The 22,545-nt window shown below is 50.2% G+C and overlaps 2 protein-coding genes across 13 annotated transcripts; one reads left to right on the top strand and one right to left on the bottom strand.

Annotated features, from left to right (window-relative positions):
- The first annotated feature begins 445 nt into the window (after window positions 1–445).
- CENPT (centromere protein T) lies at window positions 446–11,238 on the top strand. 7 transcript variants are annotated; one of them, XM_070770789.1, is made up of 13 exons: window positions 446–1,390; window positions 6,567–6,657; window positions 6,798–6,885; window positions 7,280–7,376; window positions 7,501–7,634; window positions 7,741–7,777; window positions 7,995–8,143; window positions 8,799–8,999; window positions 9,308–9,628; window positions 9,893–9,983; window positions 10,566–10,742; window positions 10,824–10,928; window positions 11,007–11,238. In XM_070770789.1, exons 2-13 carry the CDS (start codon window positions 6,625–6,627, stop codon window positions 11,128–11,130), a joined length of 1,557 nt encoding a protein of 518 aa, XP_070626890.1. In that variant the 5' UTR covers window positions 446–1,390; window positions 6,567–6,624; the 3' UTR covers window positions 11,131–11,238. The 7 variants fall into 7 exon arrangements, 6 of the variants coding, with proteins under 6 accessions (XP_070626890.1, XP_070626891.1, XP_070626892.1 ...); XM_070770790.1 differs by having other exon boundaries at window positions 6,549–6,657; XM_070770791.1 differs by lacking the exon at window positions 446–1,390 and adding an exon at window positions 5,025–5,482 and having other exon boundaries at window positions 6,549–6,657; window positions 9,308–9,439.
- TSNAXIP1 (translin associated factor X interacting protein 1) lies at window positions 11,239–22,332 on the bottom strand. 6 transcript variants are annotated; one of them, XM_070770777.1, is made up of 17 exons: window positions 22,017–22,331; window positions 20,442–20,544; window positions 19,246–19,353; window positions 16,984–17,096; window positions 16,728–16,848; window positions 15,520–15,613; window positions 14,763–14,959; window positions 14,220–14,355; window positions 13,620–13,789; window positions 13,389–13,548; window positions 13,180–13,310; window positions 12,910–13,035; window positions 12,601–12,753; window positions 12,390–12,499; window positions 12,052–12,178; window positions 11,852–11,958; window positions 11,239–11,642 (listed from the first exon to the last, which is right to left on the bottom strand). In XM_070770777.1, exons 1-17 carry the CDS (start codon window positions 22,163–22,165, stop codon window positions 11,402–11,404), a joined length of 2,346 nt encoding a protein of 781 aa, XP_070626878.1. In that variant the 5' UTR covers window positions 22,166–22,331; the 3' UTR covers window positions 11,239–11,401. The 6 variants fall into 6 exon arrangements, with proteins under 6 accessions (XP_070626878.1, XP_070626877.1, XP_070626880.1 ...); XM_070770776.1 differs by having other exon boundaries at window positions 16,728–16,851; window positions 22,017–22,330; XM_070770778.1 differs by having other exon boundaries at window positions 11,455–11,642; window positions 11,813–11,958; window positions 16,728–16,851; window positions 22,017–22,332.
- Between the last annotated feature and the right edge of the window lie 213 nt (window positions 22,333–22,545).

The following is a 22,545-nucleotide window of genomic DNA, read 5'->3' as shown; positions in this document are numbered from 1 at the left end:
TGCCGCCCGGCACGGCCGGCCTAACTCAGCGCCCCGTGCCCAGAATACGCCTCCCGCCGGCCCGCGCCGCGCCGCCGGTCCAGCCGCCCGCCTGCGCTCCGGAGTGGGCCCCGGGGACGCCGCGAAGGACCGCCTGAGGAGGAGGACTACGCCCCCCACAATGCACTGCGCCAGAAGCCGCTCACTTCCGGAGCGGGGGCGTGCTTATTCCGGCCGCTTTCCAGTGCACGGCGACGAGCCACGTAGAGAGGACTCTTCACCTACTCGGCTCACCCTCGGCGGACTAGAGAGGCGTATTCGGTTGGAGCTCTGTCGCTTGGAGAGCCCTTCGCAAGGACCTGGAATCCTGAAGTGGGTTGGGCGGTGCGCGCCTCTCCAGTGCGCATGCGCTCTGGGCGTGTGCCCAGCGAAACTACAAATCCCGCAATGCCTTGCGCTAAACTTGGCGGCTGCGGCCTGGAGCGCCGCCTAAGGGAAAGGTCGGGTTGCAAGCTGATCAGGATTCGGATTAGGTTGTGCTGTACGCCGGAAGCGGTCCCACAACCCAGAGCCGCTCTGTTCGCGGCATTCCTGCGGGGGAGGGGAGGCAGGGCCTTAGCCTCCCACCGGGGCCTCAGGAGCGTCTTTGTCTGCATTGGAGACTCCCACCGACTTTGACGCTGCTTGCGTTGACTCACTTACTGACCAATGATCACATATAGTCAATCACTGGGTGCCTACTGTGTGCGGAACACAGTGCACGGAGTTGGAAATCATGTAGGAACCAAGTCGACCCGACACGACTATAGAGGGACTGAGGGTCGGACTTGGATAATAGATGTGAATGCACGCTAATGGATGTCTAATCACAGAAATAAACACTCCAAAAAAAAAGAACACGAGAGGAAAAATTCGGAGGCGGAGGCCCCAGAAGAAAAAAATCCATAAGGGACTTCTCTGGTGGTCCAGTGTTTAAGACTCAGCTTCCACTGCATAGGGCACGTGTCGCATCCCTGTTCCCGGAACTACGACCCCCAAAGTTGTGTAACGTAAAAAACAAAACCAAAAACGTAAACATCCACGAAAGCTTGGGTAGCTAGGAGCAGCTGGTTCTTTCCCTGGGCGCCAGTATGTAACGCCCTGAGGCAAGCAGGAGCTAGGCTCCGCCCTTAAAGAGACAGAATGGCAGAAGCTCCGAAAGATAACCAAACCAGGCCCACCTTAAAAGATTTGTGGTTTTATTATGACAGCGACTGCGAACTGTTGGAAGGGTGTGAAACGAAAGGATGGACAAGATTTGTATTGTAACAAGTTACCTACCGATTCCCTCGACTTCTCTGAGGAAAGTGTTCTAAAGGGCAAGAGAGACTGGAAAACCAAGGAAGCAGGCTCTTGTTCAGAAGAATTAACTGTAAGCTAGCCCTCCTCCTTGGCTGAGTACCCCGTTCCTCCTACTTCTTGCCCTTCTTCTCCCTTTCTCCTGACTCTCCCTCCTCATTTTGTGCTCTTCTGATTACAAACCACAGGTAGTCTTTCAAAGCCTAGTATACATTATTTCTAATTATTTGATATAAAAAAAATAGATCGGGCCTTTTAAAAAGAACAATAGCGCTCCGAGTTAACTGCAGAAGAGAACAATAGCACTACAACTGTTATTTTTTTTTTTTAAGTTTGTTATTTATTGTAAAACAAACCCATACATAAAATGTTCTAGAAGCATACAGGACAGTGCAGGAAGTGGGAAGACCTATTTTTCTGGTCCCAACACCCAAACATTACCTGTTTACATTTCTGTTTACGACCAGTGTGATCCTTTGTTATTTGTGTGGGTTCCACAGAACCATCCCTCCTGGCCAATGCTATTGAGGTCCACGGCTTGAACCAATTTAGATTCAGAAATGCATTCTATAGTATGTGTAGCTCATGCTGAAACATGTGCATTCATTTGGGTGAATCATTTATACTATTAAAACATGAATACACACTTTGTTATATGTTTGAATGTCTATAAAATGTGTGCGGTAGAGATAAAACTCAGCAAAAGATCATTGTATTGTTATATATTTTCATTGTCATACAGTTACCAATATGGTTCTACTCCTACCAGTCTCAAGACATACCTTACTCAAAAAAAGTTGGTGAGAGGTCAAATTGATGTCATTTCTTTGTGTACAGAACATTGAAGATTATGCTTTATAGAACTCTACCTTCTAGTACATAAAATGACTTCTAATCTACATAGTATTCTACACTGAAAAAAATACCTGGAATGCAATACATGGTTTTCTCTCTACCCTCACTGCCCTGGCCACCTTTTATCTTGTCACCTCTGGAGAAAGGCAAGAACTTTTGTCACATGTCTCCCTACTTCCAATCTTGCCTCCCTTGCAATCTGTTCTTTACATCATTGCCAGAGAAAATATGATTATGTAATACATCTGCTTAAATCCCTCCAGTGGCCTGTTGGCATTTAGAAGATTATTCAGACTCCTTTGCAGAACCTGTGAGGTCACGTGAAGACCTCATGTGGTCTGGTCCCATGAACCTAGTTCTTTTGTCTGTTAGTTTTGGGGTTTTTTGTTTGTTTGTTTGTTTTTTGGCCGTGCCACATTGCTTGTGGGATTTCAGTTCCTGAAACAGGGATTAAACCTAGGCCCTCAGCAATGAGAGCACAGAGTCCTAACCATTGAATTGCCAGAGAATTCCCCCTTTTTCTTTTTTGACAAGTAATATAAAGCCACAAGGTTTCCCTCGTGGCTCAGATGGTAAAGAGTCTGCCTGCAATGCAGGAAACCCCGGTTTGATTCCTGGGTCAGGAAGATCCTCTGGAAAAGGAAATAGCAACCCACTATAGTATTCTTGCCTGGGAAATCCCATGGACAGAGGAGCCTGGTGGACTACATCCCATGGGGTCACAAAGAGCCCAACACGACTGAGCAACTAACACACACACACAAGTATAAAGTTTAATCAATCATGGAAACACAGGACAATCTATGGAAACAATATTATGCTAAAGTAAGCTTGTTCTCAAATTGTTTTGAAAAGGTTTTTATGTGAAAAAACATTAAAGGTTTTTATGTGAAAAGCATGTGTATCATCCAGTTCAAGACTTTATAAATAATAAATAAATGTACTTAGGTTGATAGTGATGGTGGAAAAGTGCCTGCAAAGGGCTAGTGAATTAAGTCAGGTAACACAGAAAGTGAAAGTGAAAGTTGCTCAGTTGTGTCCAACTCTTTGTGACCCCATGGACTGTAGTCCATGGAATTCTCCAGGCCAGAATACTGGAGTGGGTAGCCTTTCCCTTCTGCAGGGGATCTTCCCAGCCCAGGGATTGAACCCAGGTCTCCTGCATTGCAGGTGGATTCTTTACTGGCTGAGCCACAAGGGAAGCTATCATAGAGGTCAGATCTAAATGACAGGGTGCAAGGTAAGGGAATTAGAGAAGGTGAGGTTCGGAAAAAAAAACAAAACCGGCACTTTACAGGAACAGATCACCTTTAATTCACCTTTAATGAGGCGAGAAGGGGCAGCAGTCCCATTAGTTGGCTGCTGTGCTGAGTCAAGAAGAGAGTAGGTATATATGAAAACATATACATGTTGAGATACATCATTTTGAGGGGGTCCTGTTTTTCCTCATGATTATTTTTAATTAGTTAGCTTTCAACAACTGAGGTAAGGAATTCCTGAGACCGGCCGGAGACTGGCATCGGCTAGGAGCTGAACGTAATCAATCTTAATGCCCATTCCTTTCTTCGGGGGAAAAAGTTCTTTATTCTGTATAGAATGGTGGGGAGGACCTGGAGGGGAGTTTTAACTCCAGGCTATTTTGAGCCGTGTAGCTTTCCTTCACAGGGAATATTGATATGATTTTCCTCCGCAGTTCTCTTATTTTGAGACGCAAAAATATTTTTTTTTAATTTTTGAGATGCAAAAATCTTATATTTTCTTTAATCTATGTTTAAACACAAACACAAATGTGCCCATGCTTGTTTCTAGTATCTGATACTTCACACTCAATTTAGGATCATGAAGGAAAACTCCACAGGAAATGCATTACTCAAGTTCTACTTCAGTTCCCACTGAAACTTAAGAAAGGTGAGCAATGGGGCTATCAATTGGTGAAAATATGGTAACGGAGTCTCCAATATTAACAGAACTTTTGAGAGCCGGAATTCATCTCGAAATTGCTTGTGTTTGGAAATTTTAACATCTCTGCTGGATCACAAACAGCTCACTAGCCTCCTAGCCTGAAAACTGATCTATTGTGATAGATACAGACACATTGGTCAGCAAATGCAAATTTGACCAGATCACATATAGAATACAGTAACTTTCTAGTGGCCCAAATGTGTCTCTCCTCATCTTCAGAGAGGGAGATGAGAGTGAGAGACATTCTAACAATAGTAGCGCTATTTTTTTTTTTTTTTTTTTTTTGTGGCCTGGCTTATTATATGTCAGATCCTGAGTTAAACATTATCTCTTTGAGTCATTACACACATACCCTTATTAGGTGGGTATCACCCTCCTTTTACAGGTAAGGAAACCGAGGTTTTGAATGGTTGTGTATATTTGCCCAGGTTTAAGAATGGGGCTTCTTCCCCAGTGGCTTAGTGGGAAGGAATCTGCCTGCAGTGCAGGAGATACAGGAGATGAAGGTTCGATCCCTGGGTTGGGAAGATCCGCTGTAGGCTGCTGCTGCTGCTGCTAAGTCGCTTCAGTCTTGTCCGACTCTGTGCGACCCCATACACGGCAGCCCACCAGGCTCCCCGGTCCCTGGGATTCTCCAGGCAAGAACACTGGAGGAGGAAATTGCAACCGTACTTTTGCCTGGAAAATCCCATGGACGGAGGAGCCTGGTGGGCTGCCGTCCATGGGGTTGCTAGAGTCGGACACAACTGAGCGACTTCACTTTCACTTTTCACTTTCATGCATCGGAGAAGGAAATGGCCACCCACTCCAGTGTTCTTGCCTGGAGAATCCCAAGGACAGGGGAGCCTGGTAGGCTGCTGTCTATGGGGTCGCACAGAGTCGGACACGACTGAAGCGACCTAGCAGCAGCAGCAGCCAGTATTTTTGTCAGGAAAATTCTACGGGCAGAGGAGTCTGGCGGCCTACAGTCCACAGGGTCGCTAAGAGTCGGACACGACTGAGCAATTGAACACAACACACAAGGTAAGGATGCCTGCAAAACCAGTTTGCAACCACCATTGTACACACCGAGAGAAGGCCGCTGCAGCACTAGAACTGCAATTCCCATGGGGCTGTGCGGCTGCCTTACGAGAGTTGACCTAATTCGGAAGCATCGCGATAGTTGGCTTAAATGAGGCGGCGGGAAGGAGACGGCTGTGGATATTCAAGCCGTTGGGAAAGTGGGCAATGAGGCCATGGCCTACAACTTCAGCCCTGACAGCGAGCCCACGACACGCACACTGCTACGGCAGGTGCTGGATACAGCGGTCCCGCGCACACCGCGGCGAGCTCGGAGTACTCGGTCTGGGTATGTGAGGGCGCTGCGGCCAGCACAAGAGCAACCACAGGCCCTGCGAGATGGGGTCCCGCGCTGACTCAGTTTGGAGAGGGAAACTTGAGTTCCGGAGAAGAGCAGAGCCCAGGACTCAGACCAGGCTCCTTTCTCCCCCCTGGACTCGGGTCATATGTTTGTGCCCCAACCCCTGAGCCTCCAGGCCACTCAGGACCTCAGAACTCAATTATGCAGGCATCACTGGGGGGGCCGCTTTTGGAAGCTCAGAGCCTGGTCTTCTGCTCTGTTCTCTAGGCCAGTTTTCCAGACTTGTCCAGGCATCTGCCCTGAACTTCCTCCCAGGCGGTTCGTTCCCAGCTGAAAGATGGGGAAGGAATTGGAGAGAACAGCCTGAGTAGCAGTCGGGAGGCAGGAACTGGAACGATGCTTTGCTAGGGAGCAGGGAATTTGGCTGGACGTGGTGGGAGTGTCAGTGGGTGAGGGCGGTGGTGAGCTCATGGTGCAGAAGGTGTGGAAGATGGTGTCTGCTGACATTCTGGGGCGCTGCAGTTCTTTTATAGACAATGAGAAGCCATTCACTATAGGTTTTACACCTATGAGTGACGAGGTGGGAGTTATGCCATAGAAACATTTATGTAGTTCTGGAATCTGAGAGGAGATTGGACTGGAAAAACTAGGGCTAGAGTGACCCATGTGGAGGTTGCTGTCCGACCTTGAAGAGTACTTAAGAGGTTTAAAACATTTTTTAAATATCCTTAGTTTGTTTTAATGTCTAGAACGGATACTTTTCCAGTTGTTCCGCTTATCAGTGTGGTTAACCCCTGATTCTGCCAAAGTCACCTCTGTGAAGTTTTCCTCAGCCCTTCTCTCTGGCTGGGTCGTCATATTTCCTTTCTCTTCCCATTCTTCTCTGGCTCCCTTTTATCCACAACCCTGTTGACACAGGACTGGGAACACGGCTACGGGAGGGGCAAGTGGTTTCTGGGTCCCTGTCCCTGAGGGTAGAAGACTTCAGCCAGGATCCCAGATGAAGATACGTCTCTAATTCCTCTTGTTCCCCTTTCCTACATGATTCTCACAGTTGCTGGTCTTTACACAGTGCCCAGAGAGACCTGCTTGAAACACCTTCCTCTAGGAGGCAGAGGAGTCAAACAAAGATGACTGCCAGGCGTCGTTCTCATACAGCCACGGTAAGTGCCCTACCCACTGACCATTATAGGGCTCTGGTTGCCTTCAGGGGACCCTTGAGTTCTAGCTCTGCTCTGGAGCCCACGTGGAGGGACTCTCAAGGCAAAAGAACAGACTGATTGCTTGGTGCTTTTCCCCAAAGTCTGTTGACAGATTGGCCCGTGTTCAAGCCAGTGGACACCTGGAGGAACAGACACCCCGGACTCTGTTGAAGAACATCATACTAACTGGTGAGCAAGCACTGGCCTACAGTAAGAGTCAGGCTCCAGCCCCATGGTATCCCTCATTTAGGGTAGCCTGCCCTGTCAGCTTCATGCTCTCTTTGCTATTTCTTTATTTTTGGTTGCAATGAGTCTTCGTTGCTGTGTGTGGGCTTTCTCTAGTTGCAGCAAGTGCAGGCTACTCTTCATTGCAGTGCGTGGGTTTCTCATTGCAGTGGCTTCTCTTACTGCAGAGCACAGGCTCTAGGGTGCATGGGCTTCAGTAGTTGTGCCACTCAGGGTTAGTTGGGGCACAGCATGTGGAATCTTCCCGACCAGAGAACGAACCTGTGTCCCCTGCATTGGCAGGCAGATTCTTACCCACTGCATCACCTGGGAAGTCCTCACCTTGCTATTTCTATAGCTCCAGAATCTTCCATTGTAATGCCAGAGGCTGTGGTGAAGCTGGTGCCATCACCACAGGTGGTCCAGCCTTCCAGACGGAAAAGCAGTCGGGGCAGGTACAGTAAATTCCCCCCTTGGACTGGGCTGTTGGGGGCATTATTGGTCAAGGAGTCTCTTGGGGGGCCCCAAGAGCCAGAATTGGGTGTCCTACTCTGTCTGAGATAAGCTCCATCCTTGTAGTCTGGAGCTGCAACTTCCTGAACTTGAGCCCCCCACAACCCTGGCTCCAGGTCTGCTGGCTCCTGGCAGAAGGAAGCAGAGGCTGAGGTTGTCAGAGTTTCAGCAAGGAATGGACTGGGGGCATCTTTCCCAAGGTGAGGTCCTGGACAACACCTGTGGCCACCCTCCTCTGTCCTCTGGAGAGACTGAGGAGGCCTGAGAGGCCTGGTGACTTATGGTTTCTTTTTACATCTTCTGTAGAGCCTCGTGAGAATGCTGATGCCTCTTCCCTCACCAGGTGCTGTTGCCTATTTATTCTGGGAATTGGTGGAAGAGAGGCTTGGGAAAGGAGGTGCTGACTAGGAGGGAATCTGACCATACTCCTCCATGCTCACAGCATGGTGGCTGTTCTAAGAGATGAGACCACCAGGGGAGCTGGGGGAATTTCTGGGGTGGGGGAAGGGGGTTAGGTCTCAGGTACCTGACTTTCCTTTGTGCCTTACCCCTCCCATCAGCTCTCTCAACTTGACCTTTGCCATGCCTCTCCAGCCACAATCAGTGAAGAGGCCTGGTTTGGCTCGTAGACCTCCTACTCGCCGAGTGGTAGATGTGGGTACATTTTTGCAGGATCTGCGAGATACTTCCCTGACGGTGGCTCCTCCAGGTAAGGTTGAGATTTTCCTCTTCTAGTCGATGGGGAAAGCTTCCACCCCATGATTGATGGGAGGTGCTGTTGGGTCCAGGGTTGCTTCTCTCTCCTTTGTGTCAGGAATGGTGAGCAGTCCTGGCCAGTAGGTCTATGAGGACTTCCTGGTTTCTTTCCACAAGTTGCCTTTTATCTTGTGGATCCAGTCTTAGTCCCTCAGTATCTTCCAGAACCCTGTATCCTTGAAGAGCTACAGGAGTCAGGGTAGGAAAGGGGTGTGATATGGTGGCTGGAGCTTATTGAAAGATTGAAAAGGGAAGTTTCAGGATGAGTTGGTCAGCCAGAGCTGACCTGGGAGCCTGATTCTAGAAAACAAATGAAGTTCATCACGGCAAGAGAAGGGTTTCTGGCAGAGGGACCTGAGAAAGAAGGGAAGAATGGAGGCATGGGTGAGCAGTTTGAGTGGGGCAAGCTCTGGAGCCTGGGGATGCCAGGCTGAGGAGCAGGGAGGTAAGCAAGGAGAGCTGTGGAAGAGAGATTAAGCTGAGTGCTAGGTAGTCTTCTCTTTCTGAGGGCCACTTGGGCAGACCCATAGACCTACTACTTAGGCCCTGGTGACTGGGTAGCAGCAGGTGGGCAAAATTCTGAGTGCCACCTGGCCTTTGATTTCCAGGTGAGAGCCACAGAACCCCTGTTGCTACTGTGCCAATGGACACAGTGTTGGAGGACACCCAGCCCTTCTCTCAGCCCTTGGCTGGCCATTCCCCCAGTGTCCACCACTCCCTGCCTTGTCCCTCTCCCTCTGGGGCCAAAGAAGTGGAGGGGGCTGCCAGTCGCAGGACACGGAGCAGTGGGCCTGGACTTCAGAACAGCTGTGAGTATGTGGGGCATGCGACCTGGAGTCAAGCCTAGCTCGAGCAAGAATTGGCATTGGTGGTTTTTCCTCCTCAGGCCCATAGGTGTGCCCTTCCCCCTCCCCCAAGTCCCTTTAGAGGGCTCTTGATCCGTTCATCCAATAGCAAAGTCAGTGTTGGGCCAGGACACTCCAAACCAGTACCCTGGTGCCGCCTCTGGCCTTCTTCCCTCCTTGATGGGCTAGGCTGGGTTTTACTACTCCATCTTTACCTTCTCAGAGCTACAGCCCTGGCCTACTGCTTCTCTAGTGTGTATTCTGTCCCCTAGACTCAGGTCCTGGAAAACCAGCCCAGCTTCTGGCAAGAAAGATGGAGGAGGTTGAAGCCATTGCTATGGGCTTGCCAAACACCAGCAGTGTCTCTGGAGAAGATGGCATAGAGCCCCTACAGAATGGAGTAGGTGAGGAAGCAGAGGAAAGTATGGAAGAAAGCATGAGTGTGAGGGAAGTGGAGAAGGCAGCAGAAGAACAAGGATCTGCCAGGGCAGAAGAGCCTGAAGGACACACAGAGGTGGCGGCAGCAGCAGGATCCTTGGGGGCTATTGAGGCCAAGGAGCCAGAAGGATCTTCAGAGGATGAAGACACCTCTGGTAGGTTGGGTACAGGGCCCAGTGTAGGGATCAGGGAGTGGGTGGGTAAGTAACAGCTGTGTTCCTGGCCTCGGAGGAGGGACTTAACCTGGCTTGTGTTTCTGGGCACAGGTAGTCTTGGGCCAGGGAAACTCTGTGAAGGGCACCTTGCTTGGCCGGAGCTAGTTGGAACCATCAAAGAACAGGATAAAGGAGCTGCGGGCCTTCAAGGTTGGGTAAGATGGTCAGGCCTGAGCCTCCTATAACCCTGTGCTTCCTCTGCAGCAAGTCCAGAATTGCCCCCCAGCACTCCAGAGTTCCTTCGGACCAGGCGACTTCAGTTTCCTGAGCCGGCTCCACCACCAAGCACTGCAGTGTAAGAGCCCATGACCCTGTTCCACACGGGCCTCTTAGAAGGGGACAGGCACTGAAGTTGGCATTGGGCACCATAGGGTTATTACTCTTCCTATAGGTATGCAGATGTTACCCAGTAGAGCACCCTGAGGTGGGCTGGGCAGGGCTCACTGAGAGCACATCTGTCATCCCATGCTGCTTGCAGGGGCATAGAAGAGCCTGGCCAGGGGGAAGTACCTGGGCTAATAAGTAGTCAGAGGAGGCTTCCTGGAGGAGGATTAGCAGAATTGGACAGGCAGCAATAGCTGGGGGAGTGTCTATGCTAAAGCCTGAGGATCATGGGCCTGAGCAAGTAGTGGTTTGTATGATGAGGTGAGACAGGGACATTGTGTCCAGTTTATGAAGCATCAGGGCCCCAGGGAAAGACCAGGCTTCTACATAGCCCCACATCTCCATTGCTCACCAGAATTGGTTGGAACTGTAGGCCCAGGCTGGCCAAGGAGCACAAGGACCCCAATCTTGGCAGGAGCCAGCAAGATTTATCTTTGATTAGGGGCCTCTTAAGGGAGCATTTAGCTTAACTCTGTTCACTTCTTGTCTCCAGGTTACCTTCAGAACTCCCAAAGCATCTCTCGGCCAGGATTCCTCCCAGGCCCCGAATCCCTGGCTCCAGACCCCGTCAAGATCCCTACAAGGCTGGACTGAACCACTACGCAAAACTCTTTAGCTTCTATGCTAAGATGCCCATGGAGAAGAAGGCTGAGGAGATGGTGGAGAAGTGGTGAGTCCTTGACATTTGTAGGCTGGGGAGAGGAGCCCCTCAGATCATGAACAGTCTGTCCTACCCCAACCTTCCTGGCAGCCTGGACAAGTACTTCCAGCATCTTTGTAACGACTTGGAGGTATTTGCTGCTCATGCTGGGCGCAAGACCGTGAGGCCAGAGGACCTGGAGCTGCTGTTGCGAAGGTAAGCGGATGGAAACAGGGAGGTGCTGGGTGTGGGAATGCTGGCACTGATTCTCTCATTCTCTGTCCTCTGCTGCAGGCAGGGCCTGGTCACTGACCAAGTCTCCCTGCATGTGCTCGTGGAGCGGCACCTGCCCCTGGAGTACCGGCAGCTGCTCATCCCTTGTGCCTTCAGTGGCAACTCTGTCTTCCCCTCCCAGTAGGGGCCAGGACTCAACACCTGCCCTGTCCCACCTGGGGTTGCTTGGCGCCACATACACTTCTAGGTTTCCTCCCCACCCCTCAGCATCAATAAAGTGTCACAAACAGAATATGCTGTGTTTTGATGCATTTCCTGGGACAGCCAGGCAGGGACCAAGCCCCTCTCCTTGACTCCCCATCATAACCTAGAGAATAGCATGGGTTAAGACAAAGAATTTTATAACAACAATCAGAGGTTAGCAGCACGGGAGCACTTAGGCTGCCCCAGTGGCCTTAGCTTGCAGGTTCCTGCTCCCGAGGCCCCATACGCCTAATGTCACTCATCTGAAGCTGTTCTAGTGCAGTCTGGAGCTGTGTCACAATGCCTTCTTCCCTTTCCTCATCCTCCTCTGGCATTTCTGTCATGGGGAGCTGGAAGGCCTGCCTCAAATAGTGGTTCAAGGTCTGCTTGTCCAGGTTGGGATCAATGTTCATCAGGGCCTCACGTACCTTGGGTAGGGTCACCTCCTCGTTGCTGTTCCGCAAAGAAAGAGAGAGACAGACCTTGACCCTCTGCTCTTTACCCAGACCCCAAGATGCCCTCTCCTGGGCTTGAGTGTTATGTAAGGCCCAGCAGCAAGCTTGATGCTTAGGGAGACCCAGGGGCTAGAGGTGCTACTTTGTGGGCCAGCCTGCAGGACTTGCCTATGACTGGATGAGCCTGTGGGCCCCAGGATCACTCACAGTTCCAGGCCCAGCTCCTGCTTTAACTCGTTTAAGTATTCATCCTTTTCCACCACGTACTGTTCCCACAGCTTTTGCACAAAGGGCACGCTCTGGCCCTCCTCATCCTGGGAAGGGGCCACAAGGCAGGGTGAAGATACACGGGCTAGTCTAGGCAGAGGCTAGGTCAGGGCTGGGCAAGTTCCTGGGCCCCAACCCACCTCCATAAACAACAGGCGGTAGTCGAGCAAGTCTGCATTGCTGCTGCTGGGATGCCAGCCCCCTGCCTCCATCAACTCCTGGATTCTCTCATCCTTCTTCAAGGGGAAGGTGCTCTTGAGGACAGTACTGTAGGGAGACATGAGGGCCGACAGGCCTGGCAGAGGCCTGCTTACCCATCTTACTGCACCCCTCTGCCAGTCCTACTAGTGCTCAAAAGGGCAGCATGCCTTGAGGTTCTGGCCTTTTTCCACCAGGCTCCCCTTCCCCCTGCACAGCTGGGAACCAGGCCAGAGGGCATGTTGGGCTAGAATTTGGGGTGACCCAACTGGTCTCTCACCTTAACTGCTCCATGGTTAGTAGGCCCTCATTCTGGCTGTCAACGTTTGTCATCTCCTTCAGCAGCTGTGCTATGGTCTGCTTCTGCTTGATGTACACACTCTCTTTCCTCTATGGGAGGAAGCATTGACTGTCTCACTGTTTCCTAGAGGAGTAGGGACAGAGCTGGCCTATGCTGGGGACAAAGGGTAGAGAGCCAGGCCCAAGCTTACCTTTCCCATCAAGACTGCATAGAACTGACTCATGACTTCATTGGTATGGAAGAGCTTGATATATTCAAAAATGGTGTAAGCCCAGGCCATGGCATCACCAGGCCCAAAGTGGCGCTCCAGGAAACTGAAGAAGAAATCTGGGAACTTCTCTTTCTGCAGGGTAGGGGGAAGACTGCTTGGTTGGCCCTCCTCCCAGTTCCCTAGCGCTTCGAGGGAATACCGCCCCCTCACCGCCCCGTCCACATCCACCCTCCACCATTGGAGGATTCAGGCAGCCATGCCAGGCTAAAACAGCTGGAGAGATCTGACCTGCTCCTCAGTGATACGTTCCTTCCAGGCATCCTTGAGGAGTTTTACCACTTCCTTCTTGGTTGGCTTCTTGTTCTCCACAATGCCATCAAACCGAAGGAAAGGGGGGATGGATTCCCCATAGCCCTGAAAGGAACTATGTCAGCTTGTCTCTGGGCCCAGCTGTAGCCCCACCAACAGGCAGGGCAAAGCCCCACATCGTTCCCCCAGAACCTGAAGTTTTCTCAGCAGTGAGGCCTGGCTATTCCCCGAGCCCAGGGACTACCCTACCAGACCAGGGAAGAAGTCTTTCTCCCGGAGCAGCCCCTCGCCAATCTCCTCCAGAAGCACGTCCACCAGCTGGTCACTGTTCTTGCCCTCAGCCAGCACGTGCCAGCGATCTCGTCCTCCAGCCACCATATCTGCAGGGGTTGCAGAGAGGGAGCTGGAGTCCAGACCACACACTTGTGCAGTCCCTAGGGCCCGAGGGCCAGCGTTACCTTCACACTTGGACCAGTCCGGCCGTGGCGTGGAGGTGCGCTGGATCTCCTGCAGCTCAGAGTAGAACTGGTCCCGCTCCTTCAGTGTGCTCATGTGCAACTGCAGCAGCATCTCGTGCTCCTTGCGGACCTCTTCGTAGTCGTCTCTCAGGCTCTCCAGCTGTGGGCAGGGTGATTGGTCCTTGCTACCCACCTGTGTGGCCCTGCCCTACCCTGTCTGCCCACCAGCACCTGCTCCTGCAGTTCCTTGAGGGTTTTCTCCTGCATTTCAAAGTCCCTCCTGGGCACCACATCTCCAAAGTTGGCCTTCATGGTGTTGAGTTCCATCTGTGTGCGGGTCAGGTCTTGCCGGGCCATCTTCAGAGCCACTGTTAGCTTCACGGGGTCCTCCCCCCAGACGCCTGCCAGGAGGCCCGCCAGCTCGTATCACCCTGGCTCTGGGGCCTGTAGCCCAGGACAGGGTTGAGTGTCCCTCAGGGCACATCCCGGGTCTTCCTGCTCTCCCAGGATGGGAACCACTGAGTCTTTCCATCATGCTACCACTGTAGGACTTTGAGCTTAAATAGAGAAGCCCAAGACGTGGAGTACCAGGCCTGTGCAGCCCTTGGGGAGTCTAGGTTGTCTCAACTGCCAGCAATTGTTTCCTACATAAACAACAAGTCTGTGATTCTCAGGCCAGCTCAGAAGATCCACAGACCCTGGTGGCAGCAGGAACATCTCTCACTGGGAGTGAGCATGGAATGAGCAGGTATCAGGAGCAATGAATACATGGGAGTGAGTGGTGAGAGTCAGACTCCTCTCCAGCAGGGCAGAAACCCACCTCAGGCTTACCTGGGGACTGGGCTAGTGACATGTCTTCCCGCTGGTAGCGTAGCTCATTCAGGTCTGCAATGAGGATCTTGCGGGCATCTCTCTCACTGAGGTAGTGCAGATACTCCTCAGCCAGGTTCTTCCTCAGTTTGGTCACCTGTTGGGGAGATGGCTCTGTGGTCAGGGGCTGTCTCTGGACAGCTCATCACCACAGCGGATGGGTGGGTGCTGGGCGGCCCTACCAGGGCCTGGGGACAGAAAAGGGAGGAAGGAGAGGAGACTGGTTGTTCCTGTCAAAGTGTCGAAGCTTCCACCTGTGGAGAAAGTCTGGCAGCCAAGGAGTAGGACTCTGCTAGCACTGAGGGCCACACTGAGGCAGAGCTGGGCCAAGGAGGAGGGCAGCATGTGGAAGCAGGGTTTGGGATCAGGTGGTGGCTCTGTATGTTATTCCAGGTAGGTTAGAGAGAGCCAGGGGGTCACACCAGTGCCAAAGGCCTCAAGGTCACCCGTGGGGTGGGGTGGCAGGAATTCAGGGAGTTGGGCACCACATTACTCCCTTTTCACCTCAGTCTGCAATGAGATCTTCTCCTCATTCTTCTTGTCAATGAGTTTTAGCAAATTCATCTTCTCTTTCTTCAGCATGGAGATTTCATCTCTCTCCTCAGCCCTCATGACCAGGATCCTCTCGTTGCAGTTCTCATTCACAGTGATCAGCTTGGCCTTCAGGGGCTCCAGAGCCCGAATTTTTTCCCTCTGGTGGGCTAAGCAGGGACAGGTAGGGGAGGCCCTTTGGGGCCATGGAAGACAAACAGCCAGCAGACACTGATCTGAGGTCACAGTGAGCAACTACGTCCCTTGCAAACTCAAGTCTATACTCCCATTCAAAGAAGTCTATACTCCCTGCTTAAGAACTTCCTGCACTTGCTTTTCAACCAGGGCAGAGTCCAGATGAGGACCGGGGTCTCACCTCTGCGCCTCCCCTGTACAGTTTTTAGTTATGCAGCTGTGCCATGCCCAGCACCTCCTGAGCCTGGGGAGGGAAGCCCCCTCACTTCCCTGAACTACACACTCCCTTCTGGGCTTCAGTCTCAATAGAAAAGATGCTCTGCTTCCTACAGATACCGCCCCACCATGCTACCAAGAATGGGCAGTAGTCAGTTGCCCTGGGGTGCCCTATCATGGAAGAGTGTAAGCAAGAAGGCTTGGTGACCTCAAAGCCCAGTTTGTAGGTACCCCAGACCCCTGCAGAACCCAGAAGATCAAAATAGGATCTTCTGTGCCTCTTCCAGGCTGGGCCCAGGCAGAGAGGCTGCAGTCTTACCCAGCATCACCTCATATGCATTCTTGATGGAGGACAGCAATGGCTTGTATGTTTTGAAGTCCTCTATGAAGAATTCAAAGATCTCTCTGTAAGGCTGGCAAGAAAAGGGAAACTGTCATCTCCTGGCCTATAGCTGCCACCCTCAGTGGGACCTAAGTGTTTCTTTGCTCAACTTAGAAGGGTTGTAGTGTGAAGCTGCCAGTCAATTCACATTCAAATAAATGCCACAGGCACCCTAGGGTCTCGCACAGTCCAGGAGCTGAGTCCATCCCTCTAAACTGCTCTCTGGAGACCTGGCAGGCAACCTGGGTCAGGGCCTCCCCCTCTCTACCTGTGCCCCCTCTCTGGCTCTCCAGACAACTGGCCTCCTCCATTCACTGAGCTTCAGCTGGCCTCTCACCAACACCCCTCCCTGTTTACAGCACTTTAGGCTCTAACCTTACATTCCAAACTCCAATGAGACATGTGCTTTCCTGTCCTACCTGGACACACCGGAAGCTTTTGGAAGCAACATTGTCTACTGGAATGAGCACAGACTCCTGAACCCACCCTGAGTTTGAGTCCCAGCTCCACTGCTGTGAAGCTGGATGCCCTCTCAGCTTCTGCTTCCTTGTTAGCGAGGTTCCTTTTAGCTCATGAGGCCATATCTAGGCCCCATCCAGAGCTTGCACACAGATGGTGCTCAGCAAATGCTTGTGGCAGTGACTAAGTCAGAATTGTGGGGTTCCCCATCATCATTTCCGTTTGAGCAGGAATTGGGTGATTACTTCCCTGATATGCATTGGAATCTAGGTTACATCCAGATTTCTTTCTGTCTTGGCTAAGTTCCTCAAGCTTGGGGCTGGTGTGACTGGGCTGGTGGACATTTTATGACCCCTGCTTGCCCAACTGTCAGGCTTCAGGCTCCATTCACTGATATCGAATGACCCAAGGTGGGTGCTGGGGATCACAGAAGGGACTGGAGACTGTATCCAGGCCACTTACTCAGGTCAAGAAGCCCAAGCCTCAGGAGAGTTTTGGTTCCACCCTGGTCGCTTTGCTTGCTCACTGGCTTTGTCATAGAACCTGTTTCTCTTACCAGGAATGGGGAACCCAAAAGAGCTGGGGAAGGCTGGTCTCTGCAGAAAATCTGAAGTGCCCAGTCCCGGTGAGTAAGGTTCCTTGGCAGCCCTGCCCCTGCCTCCCCGCAGGGGTTCTGTGGTTCTGACCTGCAGCCTTAATTCCTGGGCAGAATCTGTGCTTAGGTCCAGCAGGAGGAGCTCCTTGCGCAGGTAGTTCTCAAGCTGCTCCAGGTACCTCGGCTTGGTTGTGCCCAGGGGCTGCTGCAAGCTACTGCAGGGGGTGGTGAGCTGAGATGCCATGGACACCCTGCCGGACCCTCATGCCCCACAGGTCTGTGGCAGCACACATCCCTGTACTGTTTCTGGGCCCAGTCTATCCACCATCAGGCTGACCCTGGCTTACCCTGCCCGCTTCCGGTAGTCATCTGAACAGGGCTTTCGATTATGCAGAATGGTCTGGTCACTGATGTATCTGGGCCATGGGGACAGGTGGCCACCAATGGAGAAGGAACCAGACTATAAGAAGGGACAGGTGGGGTTACCATGACAACATTGCTCCCCTTCCTGATGTTCTTTTCCAGGCTTATCCTTCTACTCCTGGGTCTTTCCTCCCCCACACATGTCTTAATATGGTTCACAATTAAGACTGTGGTCCTTATGGGAATTCCCTGGTGGTCCAGTGCTTAGGACTCCACACTTCCACTGCCTGGGTAGCACCAATACCTCAGGGAAACAGCAACACTTTTGAAGAGCTATGAACGGGCCTATGCCCATGGAGAGCAGGCCAGCTGAGGCTGAGGTCTGGGCTGGCCACTGCAGAGGGCACAGAGGTGAGGTGGCAGGTCCCCAAAGCCTTACTTATGACTATGAAAAAAGTCAGAAAACTCCCTACGTATCTAAAAATAGAAGACTATTGTGCAGCCATGAAATATTTACAAAGAGGCTTAACATGGGTTATAGCAAGGGTTAAGTAAAGCCTGAAATTAGGGAATAAGCACAACCAGGTAAGATGAAAAACCAGAAAAGAAGGAAGAAATAACCCAAAAGAATATCCGCAGTTATTCTGTAATGATAGGCCATTGGGTGCTTTTGTATCTATAATTGTGTATTTTTCAAAATTTTCTACAATGCATAAATTACTTTGAAATAAAAAAAAACATTGAATTATTGAATTCAATATTAAAGCCTGCTCTGTGGCCCTGAGCCCAGCTTCCAGGTTCTTCTGGGATGGAGGCCAGGCCTACCTCCCATGTCCCACATATCCAGGTTCTAGGAGTCCTTCCAGACTAATGATAGCTGGCTCCTGACCCTCTTAGGGTGGAAATTGCCCCTGTCTCCTTGGGCTCTTCTTTGCATTCTTAGTTCTACCTATTTTATCTCAATCTTGCAATCATCCATTCTTTCCCGAAATATTTTGGAAAGTACATAGTAAGTCTTGTTGCTAGGTCTCAGGGAGGACTCCAGCCTCTGGGAGTTTGGGTTGACCTATCTCTGTACTTCCAGAATTGATGGCATCACACTTCATACTCTTCATAGTCTTTTTTGCCCCTTAATTCCAGTATGGTTGATTTACAGTGTTGTGTTAACACTCTTCATAGTCTTAAGTAGCATTTAGCAAGTATTGTGGAATAAATATTTAGGGAAGCATGATTTAGTTGGATGCATGATATAATAAAAACAGAAACGCTACTTATTGGGTGTATATGTTCACACATGCTTTGCCAGGGTCAAGAATGCTCCAGGTTGGCTATTCATATTTAGGATCTCAGGGGTTCTCCCTGATACTCTTTTCAATCCCAACACCCACTCTTTCCCATCATCACACCCCCATCTTCTCTCAGAAACAAGAGTAGAGTCTTGCTTACCACTGTATCACCAATGCCTGACACACAGTGGAAATCAACAAATATTTGTTGAATAAATAAAAACATAGCATGGGAGGGGGAAGAGATGATGAGACAGAATTGTGAAGAGTTTAAAGCTCAAAGAAAATGTGGTACATATATACATAGTGGAATACTACCCAGCCATAAAAAAGAATGAAATAATGCCATTTGCAGCAATGTGGATGGACCTAGAGAGTATCATATTAATGAAGCAAGTCAGAGAAAGCTAAATATAATATCAATTACATGTGGAATCTAAAATAATTATACAAGTTAACTTATTTACAAAACATAGACTCACATAGAAAACAAACTTAGTTACCAAAGGGGATAGCCGAGTGGGCATGCGGGAGATAAATTAGGATTTGGGGATTAACATATACACACTACTATATATAAAATTGGTAAACAACAGGACCTACTGTATAGCACAGGGAAATATACTCAATATCTTGTCTTACTAACCTATAAGGTAATAATTACTATATAATTGTAATAATAACCTATAATGGAAAAGAACCTGAAAAAGAATATATGTATAATGGAATCACTTTTCTGTACACTTGAAACTAACACATTGTAAAGTAACCATACTTCAACAAAAAAGAACAGAAAATATAAGAGTAACAGAGACCAGCCTTGAAAATTCCCTGAGAAGACAAAACCAGTTTAGTCATAGAAATAAAGCTTAATTTAGCTTATTTTGGGAGACTTAAAAAATAAAAGAGGCCAGATCTCGCGTTCTGTCTGCCGTTTCTGTCAAGAGAAGACGGAGTTACCCTATTTTGTTTTCCTGGCATACGCTGCTTTCTTGGTCTGGTTATCAAACAGCCGTAAGCGGGTGGCTGGAAGGCGGTGTTCCCGTGAGCTGTGCTCTCTGCTTCCCCCTGCAGGTGAAAACGGGAAGGGCGGCCCCGGGGGTCGGAGGGACTGCAGGAGAGTGCAACGCCCCCTGGTGGTTAAGTACGGTATCACTGCCGACGAGCAAAATAAAGGGAGTGAGAGCCGGGTCCCACTTCCACTGAATAGCTGGCAGCCCCAAGTAATCAGGATCGTGCGGTAATGAGGCTGCGCTTGGTCTCCGCTTAGAGTCCACACTACCCCTTTCTCGCCCTGATATCAGGTTTTTGATGTTTGAAGTCCCCAGCCTCACAAAGGGTACAGATCATGTTCCCATCTTCTACATAAGATACACTCACCTAAGTGTGTGTTGGAAAACTACCACAGCCCACAATTCTCCACGGTGAGCTGGACTTACAAGTTTGCTCAAATGTGTTTTTTTCACCTGTGATTTTTGGACAATGGCTGTTTGGTGATTAAATAGTAGTAACAATCTTATGATAATATCAACAAAACTCCTAAATCTTAACTTAGCATTTTTTTAAATTTGTGGGGAGAATCAGCAATGGCACTCATTCCCCACTGCAGTGAAAATGTAGAGTCCTAACCACTGGACTGCCAGGGAATTCCCCAGCATTCATTTCTATATAAAAACTTCAAAGAACAGGAATGGAGGGAGAGACTGTCCTGAGACTGATAGAGTTCCTACTTCCAGTGCAGAGCCAACAACACAATGGATGAACATTCTTTGCTACTGCCTTCACACACTTACTCACAGCAGTTATGGCACACATTATAGCAGCCACTCAAGTGCTACATCAGGCACTAGGGCTGTAAAGACAAAAAAGATACAGTCATTGTTCTAAAAGACCCTGACAGATCTGGTGGGACCGTCCCAGCACCACGCACAACGCCTGGCACATGATCGGCTGGATGAAGAAATGAGGTCCACTCCAGAATGCTGTGTTGCAAGAGAAGATTATCTGTGGGCAGGGGCTGGTCTGGGAAGGCTTTTCAGGTGAGGTGTGGCAAGTGTGCATGCTCCCACCCCAGAGGCTGGTGGGCCTGGCCTCTGACCCACACACCCCTGACTGGGGATCAAAATTTGGAGATCCCACAGGACATTGCCACTAACCAGCAGTGTCTTCCGTTTCTGAGAAAGCTTTCGTTTCTGGGTATTCTTGGTTTCTGTGAAGAGGGAATCATCTATGGACACTCCTAAAGGCCGCAGGTGTGCTCTGCACAGAGAAGGAGAAGGAAGGGGTGGGTGACAGAGCCTTGAGTGGGGAGTGCACTTCCACCCTTCCCAGAACCACAAGACATGGCCTCCTCTCTCCTCCAAGCCAGGTTCTGGGTCTTCCCAGTGCTGCCTCCAGATTCCCAGAGGTGCTGTCAACAAGCTCCGGATTCTGGGCTCAAAGTATTTTCCCACATTCTCCTCATCACTGGAATCTCATGTACTCCTGCAGTGGTATAACACCCCTTACCAGGAACCCATAAAACCATGCAGGCCTACACTTCCTTCAGCATTCATCTGTGGTTCTAATGATCATTGTATGTACATTACCAGCACATTCTAGGGGTGTGATACCAAAGGCAGGTGCTATAGGACAAGAAGTACAGAGTCTGGAGTCAAGAGTCAGGGTGAGAGTCTTGAACTTCTACTTACTAGTTAATAGGACCCAGAGGCTGACATCTATCTTCTAACAGGAACCCTCTTGGGCATGTAATTTAACTTTGCTCAGCCCAGTTTCCTTACAAGAAGATGGAGACAATTCTTTCTTTTTTTCTAACACATAATCCTCTGAGGAGTTCTAGTGTTTTATTTTTAAAATATTTATTTTAAAATTTTATTTTTTTATAAATTTATTTATAAATCTTATTTTTTTAAAAAATATTTATTTGGCTGTGGCTTTTCTGGCTATAGGAGCTTGTTATCATATTTGCAGTGTCCAGATGCTGCACCTGTGAATACAGGCAGGAGCTACCTTGAGGCTACGGGATGTTCTTGGGCTGCTTACAGATGCTTTTTTTATCTTCAGCCAGCGGGTAAAGAGGCTGTTTATCCTGTGGCTAAGAGTGCAAATCTAGAGACTCACATGGCTGAGATCAAATACCAGCTCCATGACTTATAAACATGTCTAAAACACATGATCTCTTCAGATTTCTATTTCTTTGTTTGTAAAATGATGATATTACCACCTCATAGAGTTGCTGTGAGGGTTAAATATGGTGTATGGAGCACTTGACACTTAATGCACGCTCAACACGAAAAGGCTAGCTGTTGCTAATGATAAAGTGCGCCTCCCCTTTTACTGGGCTTCCCCTGTGGCTCAGCTGGTAAAGAATCCGCGTGCAATGCGGAAGACCTGGGTTGGACCCCTGGGTTGGGAAGATCCCCTGGAGAAAGGGAAGGCTACCCACTCCAGTATTCTGGCCTGGAGAATTCCATGGACTATACAGTCCATGGGGTCGCAAAGAGTCGGACACGACTGAGTGACTTTCACTTTCACTTTCCCCTTTTACCAGAATGTAACCACCTTCCTGGGCCGACAAATCATCTGAGATTGTTTCTGTATCACTGTTCCAGTGGGGCTGGAGCCCCAGACCAATAGACAGAGGCAGGAGGTGCAGAGGTCTGAAGCAGGTACCCTTTCTCTTTCTGGAATTACTCAAGGCCTCCTCTCCGGCCTCAGACCGCCAAGCCTACCTCGACGTGGTGGGGAAGTTGAGGGGTTGCGAGTTCGGGGAATCCATGACCCTAGGGCAGCCGGGCAGCCGGGCAGCCCGCACCCGCGGCCTGGGAAGCTCTGGTAGTGTACAGTCCGTCACCATGGCGACCAGATCCCAGCAGCCCATCGGCGGGGGCAGGATCAGGATTGTGTCACGCCCCCGAATCCGGCTCCCGCGCGCCGGGAGGAAAGCCAAGCAGCAAAGGTGTACTCGGACGGGGAATAGGGACTGAAGGTCTCCTCAGAGTCAGTCATTACAGCGGCTATGACCCTAGCGACCAGAGCTGAGGCTGGGGCATAAACAGCGGCCATGGGGGAGGGAGGTGAACTGAGAGGCCGCAGCAGCGTTGCCAGCGGGAACTGTAGTTTTCGGTGTCTCAATGTCTTAGCTGAGCAGGCTTATGGCCGAGCATGTTTGTACTACATCTCCCAGAGATCCTCACCAGCCTGAGCTGGTCCGCCCCTGGAGAACTCTGCATTATGGGAAGTGGAGTCCGAAATGTGTCG

The sequence above is a fragment of the Bos indicus genome, chromosome 18 (genome assembly GCF_029378745.1).
Source record: "Bos indicus isolate NIAB-ARS_2022 breed Sahiwal x Tharparkar chromosome 18, NIAB-ARS_B.indTharparkar_mat_pri_1.0, whole genome shotgun sequence".
NCBI classification, from domain to species: domain Eukaryota; kingdom Metazoa; phylum Chordata; class Mammalia; order Artiodactyla; family Bovidae; genus Bos; species Bos indicus.
The sequence above is the reverse complement of the archived record's forward strand: the minus strand, read 5'-3'. Positions and strand labels throughout refer to the sequence as shown.

Bases quoted from the DNA above. Each gene is read 5' to 3' on its own strand.
- CENPT (XM_070770787.1), top strand. From the start codon at position 5,370: ATGGCCTACAACTTCAGCCCTGACAGCGAGCCCACGACACGCACACTG. The intron at 9,984-10,565 runs GTAAGAGCCCAT...TCTTGTCTCCAG, and splicing joins CCACCACCAAGCACTGCAGT to GTTACCTTCAGAACTCCCAA. The intron at 10,743-10,823 runs GTGAGTCCTTGA...CCTTCCTGGCAG, and splicing joins GAGGAGATGGTGGAGAAGTG to CCTGGACAAGTACTTCCAGC.
- TSNAXIP1 (XM_070770776.1), bottom strand. From the start codon at position 22,165: ATGGGCTGCTGGGATCTGGTCGCCATGGTGACGGACTGTACACTACCA. The intron at 20,545-22,016 runs GTAGGCTTGGCG...TTCTCTGTGCAG, and splicing joins AACTTCCCCACCACGTCGAG to AGCACACCTGCGGCCTTTAG. The intron at 14,356-14,762 runs GTGAAAAGGGAG...TCTCCCCAACAG, and splicing joins AGATCTCATTGCAGACTGAG to GTGACCAAACTGAGGAAGAA.